Here is a 14489-nt window from a genome sequence, read left to right on the forward strand (position 1 = left end):
CTACTCGAAACTTCAATAATACCATCCTCTAACATGGCTTCTATTTGATTGCCTACTGCTTTAGCATATTTATGTGGTATCGGATATCTCGGTCCAGCGAATATACTTTGATCCAGCACTGAAAATGAGTGTTCATACACATGTGTTTTACCAGGTTTCAATGAAAATACTTCCTTGTGTTTTCTCAACACATACAACAATTGGTCCCTCTGACCTTCTTCCAAATTGCTACTATCTACTGCTTCTCTCAAAGCATCATCTTGGTTCTCCTCTAACCACACTTCACATAACTTAAAATTTGCTCTTTCTTCTTCATCTTTTGAAACATCGTTGACACACCACATGTTACAAACCTCCACTTTCGTTTGAACTTCGGCATCCCACTGACTTCAATATCCTCATTATCCCACCTTAAATATACCATCGCCTCATTGTAATCTAACCGAGCTGAGTATAAACTTAGCCAGTCAGATTCTAAGATAACATCAAATATAAGGTTTGGAATAACAAGACATATCTGAATTTTCGACTTCCCGTTAATACAAATAGGCATGGCAACTTGTTTACATATTTGCTTGGATCGTTTACCTACAGCAGTAACGATATTTGTGGATTTCACAGGCATTTCTTCAATCTCAATATTCTCCTTTTTTCTGTCCTCATACCACTTCGAACTTACACATGACCTTTGACTGCCTGAATCTAATAAAGCCTGATAATGCGCCCTCCATACTTCGATCGTAACAATGGGGTTATCACTTTACCTAGCAACTTCGACTTGATCCACTACCACTTCCCGTAATAACTCATCTCTGACATCGAGATCATAATTCATGTGCGTCATTACACAATTTCTCACAACATGTACTGAAGACTGATAATCTGATCTCTCATTACCGTCTACTGTTAGTTTAAATTACTCTGTCTCCTTGTATCCTGTTTTCGGTTTGTAACTTCCTCAACATTACGTTCCCTCTGAACATTCCTATTTTGCTGGTGTGACTGATTACCTATATTTTATTGTTTCACTTGAAATTGACCACGGTGATTGTGTTCTGGTCTTCTGGGTGGTGTTTGATGGTTTGTGTACTCTCGTGTACTATTACTATTTCCTAACGCATCAAAACTTGCTAGCAATCTTTTCATTCCTTGAATAGACTCTATCTGTTGCATACAGCTAGCTTCGCGGGTTTTGTTGGGAAAATGTCTGAGCAATAATTTCAAAATATCTCTCTCCGCTGACATCCAATCTACGTTTTTACAAATCATCACGTGGGCCAGAAAATTTCCGAAAGACAATTCGCTCTCTCCCCCTGCTTTGTATAACTTTACTCCAGAATTTCTCTGTGAAATATTTCTGGAATTCCACTATACTGGTCATGTTGCTCTTGTACACCACAAACGATGATTCTGCTTCCCCAATAAAAGCATTGCCAATTATTTCAAATGCTTCTTCCCATTCAATGACTCCTTCTTCTATTCGCTTTTCAAAGCGTTTCTTCACAGTGTTTAAAAATCTAAAGGGTTTGTCTGCCTCCCATTGAATTTTGGTAGTTCAGTTTCACATATGAAATTTGTACCATGGCACTGACTTCCTATATTACCCTGCTTTTCTCTGATTTATTTACGTATTTGTGCCTCCGACCTATCAATACGTTCATTTATTATTTTCTCTCTTGTTTCTACGTCACTCGCAAACTTTTCATTACATATTTTAGCATTAATCTCTATCTTATCGCACAGATCATTGTATTGTTGTTGTACTTGTTCTCTAACTTTACTAGCTTCTCCTACTTGTTCCTGAATTTTACGATTAATTCCTGTGATCTGCTGGTCTACTTCGCTCCTAACTTCACAATTTTCTTTCTCTACCAACTCCATTACTTCGCTTTTATGTTCACTTAACTTTCTTTCTACTTCTTTCTCATGTTGACTACGTCTCATCTCCAGTTCCCCTAACTGTTTATCAAAAAGTTTCTGCTGCTCTAGTGTTTCATCTAATATATGATTTAAAGCATCCATCCTAGTATGAACTTCTCTGCTAATTTCCGTTTTCGTCTGTTCTATCTCGTTTCTATTTTCTTTAATCTCTGTCTGCGTTCTCTCTACTTCCTTCCTAATTTCATCTGTTTCCTTCCTAATTTCATCTGTTTCCTTCCTAATTTCATCTGTTTCCTTCCTAATTTCATCCATTTGCTGTAATGTCCCTTGCATCATCAAAAACAGTTGTTGAATATTCATTTCACTATTTGTATTACCTTCTTTCTTGCCCTCCATTCTAGCTACATCAGATTCTGTGCTATTTTCCATGCTCCCACCACTCTCTACTGTTTTATCTACTTCAATGCTCTTATCTACAACATTCCTAGAATTCAGCACCTCGCCTACCTTTACTAAATTTCCGCTACGTAATTTCATGTCCTTTTCACCTTGTGCAGCCATGATTCTCCCAAAATCACACATATAACCCCTGCAAACACAGACACTACTTTTACTGCTTTCCTATCACGAATACTTAATGGTTTTCGAGTTCCACGTTGGTGCGACAAATGAAACTGTTCGCTCTCCTAATCTTCATACTTGAGGAGACGAAAGTTAATAGCTGGGGACACATGAATATAAATATAAACTATATGTGGCTTGCCCGCAAATTGCCGTGCAAATAGAATCAATAATCACTCCATGGTTTCCCATTTCTCTATGTATTGTTTGGGCGCCAGCTTTACAGTTTTAAACAAAACTGTACAGCAAAATTTATATTTAATAGCATAGAGACTTATACTTAAATCACAGGGGTAGGATTTTAAATAATTAACCATTACGTATTGCTTTGAGAAAGAAAATTAACGCAATATCTGGTCAAATGAACGTTACTGTAATTTAATGTTGCTTGCATTGTCTAATTGTGGCTCACCAATTGTAGCTTCCGTTGAGGTCATCTGTATTCCGTGGTTACTCGTTGCCCTTTTCTCGTTGCAGACTGGCTCCATGGACATCCTTCCTTCCTTCTGCGATATGGTTTGGGCTATCTGGACTAGCACTCCCTAATTGCCTAGTCTTTAAATTAGACATTGGCCCTATGCTTGTGAAAATTGATCACCATTTATCGTATGAGGAGAAAATTCAGTATTGTGAATTTTTCAATGTTATCAGAAATCTTAATCCAACTTAGCTATTCTACTGATACAATACAGACTTGTCCTAAGTTCCGTGGACTCGAACTAACATAGTTCTTCGTCCAGAATAATTATAGAATATATCACAAGCCGTATGCTTGTTTCATCTCACCCTGATCCGACAACATCACAGCAGCTACATACTGTGTCTTGAAGCGACAACTCACTGTCCTGAAAATACTTGTCTCGAAGCGACCACTCACTGTCTCAAAAATAAATTATAGTTGTCTTGAGAATTGCTCCACGCAAGATAATATACATGAGCTCTCCCCACTCTTGGTAACTGCTCCATACCAATTCTTTACAACGAAGCATCTGATTCGTAGATCTCATATCATATCTTCCCTCTCATCATTCTTCACCCGTAACAAGTAGGCATGTCGATGATGTAGTCTCCTAGCTTGGGCTAGCCTCGCGCGCAGGTCGCTTTATAATACATTGCTCATGAGTTAAAATCCATGAGTCATTTCAACTTCCCAAGCGTCAAGAATAACTTTTCAGTGTATACAATATGAGATGAAATGACACAAACTCAGACTCAACATTGTTACCTCTGCTACAGTGGTTACACAAAACAAGGCACAAACAGAGTTAAAAGGGGGAGTTAAGGGCAAACTACATAATATAAAAGGTCACTACACACTCGGAACAAGACAGTAGCTAACATTACGCTGATCTGCAACAAAACATGCACGTAAATATCAGTGGGGCCAACTAGGGAACCACAAACCGGGAAGATGAGAAGGGCTGGGAACCTACCAAAGGCATGGACATGGCTTAGATGGCGGATTCCGAAATAAATGGCCGTGATCCTTAGATATGAAGAATATTATTTACCAAATAATTTTACAAATACATTCTAAGTTACGAGCTATAAGTTCAGTGGTATCCATAGTTCATTTCGTATCAGTGTAATTTCAAATTTCAAAACAACTATACATCTAGTTACCAATGCAGTAGTACAATGCAATTTACAGGTTATCCAAAGTCTAGCGTACCTTAAGTGATACAGAACTACCAGAGGCAAACCCCAAGGGAAATAATATTAAACTACAATATACATATTTTAATGAAACAAGGAATGGGAATGCCTCAGAAACGAACAGGTAAGTCCAGCTGAAAAACTAAGGCGTCATAAGTAAATAATTTGGTGAATCTAGGTGAGGTTAGGGCAGACTCCTGTATGAAGAACAAATCGGAACATTACGGAAATTTTAGCAGGAACGGAATTCAAGAGTGCTTACCCGAGGAGAGTGCCATCCCGGGAACCGGGGGACGTCATCCAGATAGGCTGCTCGCAGACAGATAAACCGAGACTGACAGAATTCAGGATACATAATTAATTCGAACACTGCCTCGCTCACTATATATAGGAATTACTGGCCTTGGAGGCAGCCAATCAGCATGCACGTGTTCCCTATCGCCACCTAGACTCACCAATGACAACCTTACTTTCGATCGCGAACTTTGACTAACATTCTAGAATACGCATGATCGCGAAAGTCGTATTTTTCCAGAATAGACAGAACACACTTTCTAGAACACATACCAACAAAGTAACACACCCTGTACAAAAGTTATGTAACTTTCTGGATCTTTCCAGGAACTATAGACAGAATTCTACTATTTACAAATGCCTATGTTACAACATTATACAGTACAGGTTAGGTCAATAAAAATAAAACATCATATGATATTTTACAAACAAAGTAAAAAAAAAAATACATTCCACTCGCATTACATAGTTCACTTGTAACAAACATATTGACCATATTTACAGTATATAATGAATTCCTATCTTATAATTTAAATAATAAATGATGTTCTAATATGTACAATATGATTCCGAAAGCCTTATTTACAATTGATTGAAGTTAAATTAATATGTGTTAATGAATAATTGCCGATGGCGGATAATCTTGATATCGAGTGATATCACGTAATAGGACTGTACAATAAATTAGTATGGCTGGAGAAGCCTGGACAGTTACATTAGTAGCAGTCACTAGCCAGCGATGCTTATTTCATCCATCTCTGAGTATTGATAACTGTGCATTAGAATTTTATATAGGATAACTCCCATTAAAATATGAAAAATTAATATTTATTTTTCATTGAAAATACAAGGGATGTAACACATCAATCGCATGTATGGCAAATTCGCCACTGCTAAGAACAAGTGAACACGTTGAGTCAGCTTTGACAAACATGAGTGTGTGACCTGGTGATAAAACATAGAATAATTTACCACGAGCAAGAGTGATTATATCCTCTTGAGTTGATAGTATTATATAAATGAAAAATATTTATTTATTTCTTTCTTTCTTTCTTTCTTTCTCTCTTTGACTTTAGCAGTGGCAAAGTTAGGGCCCGTGGCCCTCTCTTACACTTAACCACGTGAATTAAAATTTAATACATATATAAAAGAGATATTCTATTCTATTCTATTCTATTCTATTCTATTCTATTCTATTCTATTTGCAAATCAGGGATAACAAACCTAAATAACATACAAAGAAGAATGAAAGCGAAGCTCAACCATTAAAACAAGATAACGAGTAATCTGCAGCATAAAAGTAAAAAAGAATGAGAAAAGTCGTAATGAAAAGTTACATACTAACTGAAAAATCATAAGCAGTGCATAAACAGAACACAATACATAATAAATTAACAAAAATAAAAGTGTGGCAGTAAACAGCGATCTATGTACACGAGTTCAAAACTAAATATCATATACATTTACTCTATAACTATAAAAATATAACAACAACCTAATGATATGGATCTATTCAGAAGAGAATGAAGTGTGGAGGGTTGGGGGTTGATTAGCTCAGTTGTTTGGGCTGCTGGTCTCCCATCTGGAAGGCTGAGTTTTGAATCCTGATTGATTCTGGGTCAAGATTTTCACCTTAGGAATCACGTGGCATCAGGAATGGCAAGTCGTAAACCCCTGGCCGAAACCAAAATGAACCTGGGTGGCTCCAGCGACCCCAGAAATAACCAGGGTAAGCTGAAGAAAGTTTCTTAATGAAGTATGCAGGGAACTAAGTTAATATGAACACCCTTACCCGCTCCCCATATCTTAGTGAATTTTCAACTACACTTTTCACAGAATGGTTCAGTGAGGAAGCAATCAACAAGTTTATCCAAATAAAAGAAACCATTAAAAACAGTATGTTGCCTTCTGTTTCAAAGATATATTTAGGTCAAATAATCTTCTATTTAATAACTGTACTTTTGAATAGGTGATATGTGCTTTAAAACTTGTTAGAATGAGCTTGTACTTGCTGAATATTGTTCAATGTTTCCCTTCATTGTAACATTTTTTGTAAACATGAGCATTTTTTTCTGAACCGCTGCAAATTCCTTGCAGCTCAGTAAGTACAGTTCATTAGATTACCACAAGCCATACTGAACTCTGATAATGCAGTAGAACTTTATTTCATGTGGTCCCTTGATATTCCCATACAATGTTAAAAATGTGTGTTTAATTTGAACATTATATTGTTTAATTCAAAGTAAAAATACCATATTAAAACTTGCATATTTTCAAGAAATCATGTAAGGATTATAGAACACTGCCTGGGTGGAGGAGAAAAGTAGTGTAGAATTGTTCTTTGCTGGAAACGGAACTGCAGCTGTTGCGAAGCTAAGAAAAGGTTCAAACTCTTGGCCATCTTAGGGTAAGTTCCCTGAATAGTCTTCTGGGTAGTAAAATTTGAGTTTCCGTAACTGAAAAATTCTGCTCTTTAGGCTTAAACACAGAACTCCTGTCGTACGTACGACGCTGTAACTGGTGTAAAACCTTCAATTATTATGTTTAATATATTTTAATTATAGTTTATTTAATGCCAAATTATCTTTTATTAAGTGTTAAACATGACTAGTATATGGTTCCTGTGTAAATATGTAGTATAAAATTGTATAACCTCAAATATGTATTGTATAACCTAAAAATCTATAGAGTCAAAAGCGGTAGAAAATTCCATAATGTTCGTATGTTAGTCTTATTGTACTATAATTGGTGTATATGAAGGGTTCTGGAAACTTACTGTAAGGTTTTATTATCCAGATACATGTAGAGACATTACGAATGTTATAGATATTTCCATGTACATTTTTAAATATTGAAAGAACATTCGAGTACCCATTCGACTAGCTGGTCGATCGATGTTTCGAGTGTGTTTCATTAGAGTGTCGTAAGAACTCTTCCAGAAGTCGATCATTCTAGATGGTTGGTTGAATAGTATAAATATCGAGCTGCCAAGTCAGCGGGTCAGTCAGATCATTGGACTCGAGTAAGTGAGTGAGGCGGGGAATTCAAGAGAGAGTATTTATAAAATCCTCCTATCAATACAAGTCAAGTCAAGACTTGTATTGATAGGAGGATTTTATAAATATTTTCTTTTGTAAAGTGATAACCGTCAATACGGAGTGAGATTCATAACTTGCAAGAGAGAGTATGTTTTAGTGCGCGCGTCAGTGTTGTTGATATCTGTACTTGTCAGAATCGACTTCAGGGTACTCCGCTATTGAGTGTTGTATATAGTGTCAATGCTGCTGTGTAAAACTGTGTGTTGTGACGATACTCCACATGGAGTTGATAACTGTCACCAGATGAAATGAGACATTCCACTTCTACTGATTATCCACAAAGACAAACACAATATGCTGTCAGTTGTGTACACTAGTTTATTTACAAATTATTACACAAATTCTATTTACACATGCACTAATGGACTGCCATCATGAAACAAAACACTACTACAAGAGAATAAGCAGATATTGTAGCAAATGCATGTCAACAAAACCAATTCACATACTTGTTTTCAACCACATGGCTAATACGACTTCCACACAAGTCTCATAAAACAACTCCTGTTAAATAATAACTCAACTCCACCATTTATATATGTTGCCTGGCCAGGCTTCTAGAAGGATATTATGCAACATATTTTCTCATAATTATTCTAGAGTGCCTAATAGCCTAGTTATAATGTAAAGAAGTTTCTACAATTATCTAGTACCAAGGATACCTATTCTGGATATTACAGGGTGTTGCATGCACAATATTGTAGTAGATTATACATAATTTATATAGGTAATAATAAATTATATACTATTGATTATTTGTTCTTACATTAAATAAACTCATATTAATATATATACAGCACATGTTTCATGACATAACCTTACAAATAATATGATTGTGCATACATGACTATGTAAATACGGTAATAATAATAGTAATAATAATAATAGTAATAATAATAATAATGATAATATTAAATGGAAGTAAACACTTCATAGCCATACCTCACAAGTCATAATAATAAATAATCATAAAAATAATAATTCAAGCTTAATAATGGCATTATTTATCCATGGGTTAAAGAGTATGGTTTTCAAGTTATATTAGTTTATTACACTTGCGTCACTACCAAGGGCACGGAAGATGGATACGTGACAAAATATCCATTCTAATTCCAGGGATTAAGCGACAATGGCTAGCATTGAAGCCAGCCTGGTTCATTTAAATAATGTTTGTACTGTCAGAGTTGATGTTTACTTTTTGTTTCTGAAGTAATTATTTTATTTCATGAAATGCCACATACCGTTTTATGGTCTGTTATTGTTTCATCCTATTCTACTGTCATTGACTCTAGGAACCAGTTAAAAAGTAGGGATTGTTTTGAATTTGAGATTTGAGTAAGTTTTCTTCTTCTTCCTGATACGTTTCTTCTTATGCAGGTTGTTCACAGAGCCTCTTCCAATCTTCTCTTTTTTCCCATATTCTATCGTTCAAATCATAAATCTCCGATTTATGTCATCCTCCACCTGATCCCTCCATCTTGTTCGTGGTCTTCCAATTGGTCTTCTTCCATTTTCTGTCCAGCCAGAGCTCTTCTTGGTAATCTTTCTTGTCCCATTCTTTTGATGTGGCCGAATCATTTTAGCCTATTTCTCTCTATGGTTTCTTTTAGAGGGTTGGTCTGTAGCGTGTTTCATATTGTTTCATTTCTTATCTTGTCCATCCTTGTTTTACTCAACATCCCTTGCAGAAAGCTCTGTCGCTTGTAATCTACTTACATCTTTCTTTGTAAAAGTCCAACATTCTGCTCCATAGGTCAATATTGGCAAATAATACGATTTATATATCATGTTTTTTGCTTTGGTAGGTACTTTCCAATTTCTTATTATGTCTGATACACAGTAATACAATTTTGAGCAATTTCCTATCCTCTCCAAAATTTCTTCCTTGATGTTTCCTTTCCCAGTTACCTTACTTCCTCGGTATTTGAAAGCATCTACTTCTTTAAGAATTTTTCCATTACACCTAACATCCTTAATTTTTTGTGGGTTAAAAAAACAATGATTTGAGTAAGTACAGTGTGTGATATTGCTTAATTTGAAAATTCATGATTAATTCAATTTTTTATGGACCTTTCAGGTTCAAATAAACCAAATTCCACTATAAATATTGTTTTCTCTTTCCTTGCAGCAACTGATTATGAATCCATCCTTTTCTTTCTCCTTAAAATAATAACTCTTTCTAGTACGTTTTATATTTGTGATGTAGAAGTGGTGTTATAAAACTGTAAGATTTCCAATTTGCATGTCTTGCAGGTAAACTCAATGGTGCTGCAAGTTGGATTTCCAGCACAAATGCTGTCGAAGACTTACCTACAGGAATATTACTCTAATCTATTAATCCACAAGCACAACTTACTTCAGAACATTCGTAATGCTGTCGACTTCCAAATAGCCATGCAGAGAAGTTGGTTAATGGAACCTCGAGAAGAGTATAAGTGAGTACAGGATGAAAATTTTGAAGGAAATGTAAATAAGGAATTAGATACTGTCATAAAGTGTGGTCTGTACTATCTCTTTACAGACTGAATTGAAGTAGTAAATAATTTCATCCCCATGACACATTCTGAATTTGTGAGCTAAGGACAGAAATAGTCTAAGGGTGTATGCTCGTAGTTTAATTGATGAACTTTCACCCATATAAGCTCATAGCTTGTGAGCTTGGCTGATGTTGAACTTGTGGGATTACTGAAATTATTATATTTTACTCTTGTTCATTTACTCCTACTGCACAACGATATTTCTAAGTCGGTGATTTTTAATAAAACATGGAAGTTTCTTGACCTTTGTTATTGACAAAATAATTTGAGCAGCAACTAGCTGCAGGTCTATCAGTTTTTCAAAACATGGATGGTAATTATTAATTATATGGCTGATTTTTGATCTGTTAAAATTTTTGTCTGTATAAATACAGAATGGATATTTGTAATCCAGGAGCTGCCTTTATGAGGTGGTAAAGGTGTGCTCAGTTCACCTGGAACAACATGAGTTCAATTCTCCATCAGGAAGTCTGAAAAATTTAAGAAATGAGTTTTCAACTTCCGGAGGTTCCCATGGCACTGAGAAAATAGCCTACACAAAAAATGAATACCAGGTTAATTCCTGGGGACAGAGGGGGGGGCACTCTACGCCGATCAAGTGCCGAGGTTGCAGGTGGTAGAAGCATTTACCCCCACCACTTCAAGCACTTTCATGTCCTGTACCAAGATTACTTTGCTTTAGCTTTATATTTGTAATCCACTAGGCTGTGAAGATATCAGATATGTTGTATCTCCCTTTCTCTGAGTAACTAAATAATAAGTTATGAGAGCGGCGCATATCATGCTGCCATGCTGCAAATAAATAAGAACCTGGCAGACTCGCACACATCTAATGTCGCACTGTTTTTATTTCTGACCAACATTATCACAAGACGACACTGCTCCATTAGTCATCTTTAAGCTTGTTAAAAGGGGCAGCAAAAAGAAACACAGGCTCAGTTCTATATAAAAGATTTCTTAATTTGTCATAGCTGGTCTGTAAGATTTTAATAACATAAGCAATCATTACTATGTATCTCAATACATTCACAATCTTCTGATTTTCCACCACATCATATTGGTGCTGCATTACACAAACTTTTAAGTGTGTTTTTTTTAACATTAATTTCAAGAATGGATGCATCAACATTTAGCATAGAAAATAGCATAGAAGAATGTACACTCTCAGAAACTGAAAGAAAGAACACCTTGACGCAAGTGAATAAAGCCCGACATACTTGCATGGGACACTACGATAGGGCAGTGCATGTGATGATCAATCGCGCAGCGCTGCGGACCCACCAAGAACCGCATTATCAGCCGTGGAATGTTGCAAACTGCACAACAGTTGGTCATCTCCAGAGCCAGTGGCAGCTAGTTTGCTGTGTCATACGGAGCTCTGTCTGTGTCTGCAACATTGTTAGCATGCCGCGACAGCATGTACATCAAGCATTTGTGCAATTGGCGGAGTTTGAGCAAGGTTGTATGGTAGGCCTGCAGGAGGCCGCGTGGTTGTACTGCAAAATTGCGCAACACGTGGGGCAAAAGGTCTCCGGAGTGCATCAGTGTTATTGCCATTGGTCAGCATTGCCATTGCACCTGCCCATCGGCCTGGATCCAGACAGCGGCGATGCACAGATGCACTCCAAGACCGTCGCATCTTACTGCGCGCCATATTGGACCGCACCATGATTTCACAACAAATTAGGGACACTGTTGCTCCGGGGATGTCAGCGAGGAGCATTTGCAACTGTCTCCGTGAAGCAAGGCTATGATCCTGCGTGCCGTTATGGCGTCTTCCGCTCACGACCCACATCGAGCAGCCCTCCTCCAGTGGTGTCACGATACGCGCTTATGGAAGGATGAATGAAGACGTGTCGTCGTCAGTCGCTTTTGCCTTGGTGCCAGTGATGATCCTATGCATGTGTGGTGTTGTATAGGTGAGCACCAACGTCTGGAGTGTGTATGACAGAGGCACACAGTCCAATACCTGGCATGATGGTGTGGGGAGCGATATCATACACTGGCCATTCTCCTCTGGATATCGTTGAGGGAACATTGAACATTGTATGGTATATCCAAACCATCATTCAACCCGTCGTACTACCGTTTATGCACCAACAAGGCAATGTGCTTTTCTAACAGGACAGTGCACTTCCCCATGTATCCGAAGCCACCCAACATGCTCTCCCGATCCTGTCCATGTGCCTAAGGCCTAGCTCAATGGAGAGACGCGTGGTTTGTCCGGAAAAAGAGAAAATGGGTTCAAAATTCTATGCAAAGTAAATATACGCACCAATGAAGACAGGTCTAAGAAATACATAATCTTTAAATGAAAAACTTGGGTTTAAAGATCAATAAACTTTAATTATGGAAATTGCATGAGAAAATTACGTCAACGTACAAACTTTACAAGGATATGCACAAATATAACACGGTATCACAAAGCGTGACCCTTCGATGTGAGTAGAAGACTCAAAGTGAGAGTCTTTATAAGTGGTGAATCAGCTGACTCATATGCCCGTTCAGATTTATTTATGTTGAATTCGATCCGCAAGTGGCGTAAAGCCTTAAGAAAGTTATATAAAGAAAACGCAAGTAAACAAGATACCATTCGCATTGTAACGCCCAAATATTACATGAATAAAAAGCCGAATACATTGGTAAACATAAATACACAATGCAGTCTTGGAACTGACAGCACTAACCCCATAATAACACAGAAGCTAAATACGGATGGCCCATATGCAGATGAGAAGTCAGAACTTCCACCCCAGCAAAACAGCCCGTACTGTCTCCCGTAAGTTAACACAACACTGAATGCACAATATGACAACATCACAAAAACAAACATACACTTCTATATAACAGATATCTGAAAGGGAATACATGTGAATATACACTTAAATAGCAATTGGCATGTTCTTCAGTCATCCTCCAGGATGTCTGACTGTATGCAGGCACGCCCCCTCGGCATGTGTCTGTAGTAACCAAAACAAGGTCTCAGCTGGAGAGCGTAAATGAATGGCGAGTGTGAAAGTGATCAGCTGTCAGAACCTCCCCTCTGATTTGGGACAAGTTAACGGGACCTGCATTGCCGCACCCTGCCACACCTTGCTGCCAGCCCTCTCTTGTACTTTAATGCCATACAAACGAACTTTCATGGCTGCTAAATAACCTTGACTTCCTGCTCACAGGCAGAAGCAAATTACATTAAAGAAATTTTTCTCGGAAATTATCCCTTCCAGTAATACCAGCCGTCTCTGGGCTCCTTATTTCATGTCTTCTCATTAGCACTCACGGTCAACACAAAATCTCTATCAGTGCTCTCGGCTTTCACAACAACAGTATGCCGGTTCATAACTTGGCCATATCACGGCTCTTCACCTCGTTGCCTCGCAACTCAACATCTGTATCTCCACGGCAGTGCTAACATAACATGGCGCATACTGGCCATCTAAATATGTCCCTACCAATCACATCTCATATCCCTAGCTATGGTTCGGTTCCTCGCTTAATCGTATAGAAGATCTTGCTACAACGGTGATAAATAGTTCAATACACTCTGCTCGAAGTACCAGCTGTAAAGACATGCAACAAAACCCTTCCTATCCTTAACTACCTCTCGTTCTGGCTTCATTCCCTGCACAACATCTGAGGTCATAGCACCTCCACACATTAAAATGATCATGACTTCGGTATAATCTTGCACCAACAACACGGTGCCGTAGGAATATTGTAAACAGACACGATAACTGACTAAACTACCATTCCCTTTAACCAATAATAAACAAAGCTAAGTATAATATATAGGAATGGATTGTCAGCCCCAATTACTAATTAATTGATGAAGAAAAATCATGTATGCGTAAGGCATCGAAGTAAAGCAAACTAACATGCATATTTACCAATTAACTTAATATAAGATAGGGCTCAATCCGAACGATCGTATTTAGCATGCAAAAAAATGTGGATCAAACTCGACCAACTTTTGCTTCATCGCTTCCGGCTCGGTGGCCGGGACTCCTGTTTCACCTAGCCCATCAGGTTGCTGGAGACGTCTGGTCTGGAATGATGGTCTTCAATCCCCGGGACGGTCTGGATCATGTTCTGGGTTTTCTTTCTTTCCCTAATACAGGAAGTTCTTCTTTCTTGAACATAGATAAACAGGCACAGCTGACTGGAACACGAACACAGTGATATAATTTGCCTATTATGCACTGATAATTACGAGCTTCTAACACTCTATTAATTAATGTCACAGTTTACTAATTAATTAACGAATCACAATCTAATTTCTGCGTGAATCGATCATATCAATGATGCTTAATATAAATGTTCATCTTGAGTTGTTGCACGAAAAGCACGCGGTCTTATATTATGAGGACAGTTCGCACGGCACACTGAATATCACACAATGGAA

At 37.6% G+C, this 14489-nt stretch overlaps 1 protein-coding gene across 1 annotated transcript in view; it reads left to right on the forward strand.

The window, feature by feature from the left end:
- Window positions 1-14489, forward strand: part of LOC136863150 (endothelin-converting enzyme 2) — a 539501-nt gene that overhangs the window by 470296 nt on the left and 54716 nt on the right. Inside the window, exon 11 of the mRNA XM_067139494.2 lies at window positions 9804-9985. Coding sequence (XP_066995595.1) covers window positions 9804-9985 — 182 coding nt within the window. The remainder of the gene's footprint in view (window positions 1-9803; window positions 9986-14489) is intronic.

The sequence above is a fragment of the Anabrus simplex genome, chromosome 2 (genome assembly GCF_040414725.1).
Source record: "Anabrus simplex isolate iqAnaSimp1 chromosome 2, ASM4041472v1, whole genome shotgun sequence".
Taxonomy (NCBI): domain Eukaryota; kingdom Metazoa; phylum Arthropoda; class Insecta; order Orthoptera; family Tettigoniidae; genus Anabrus; species Anabrus simplex.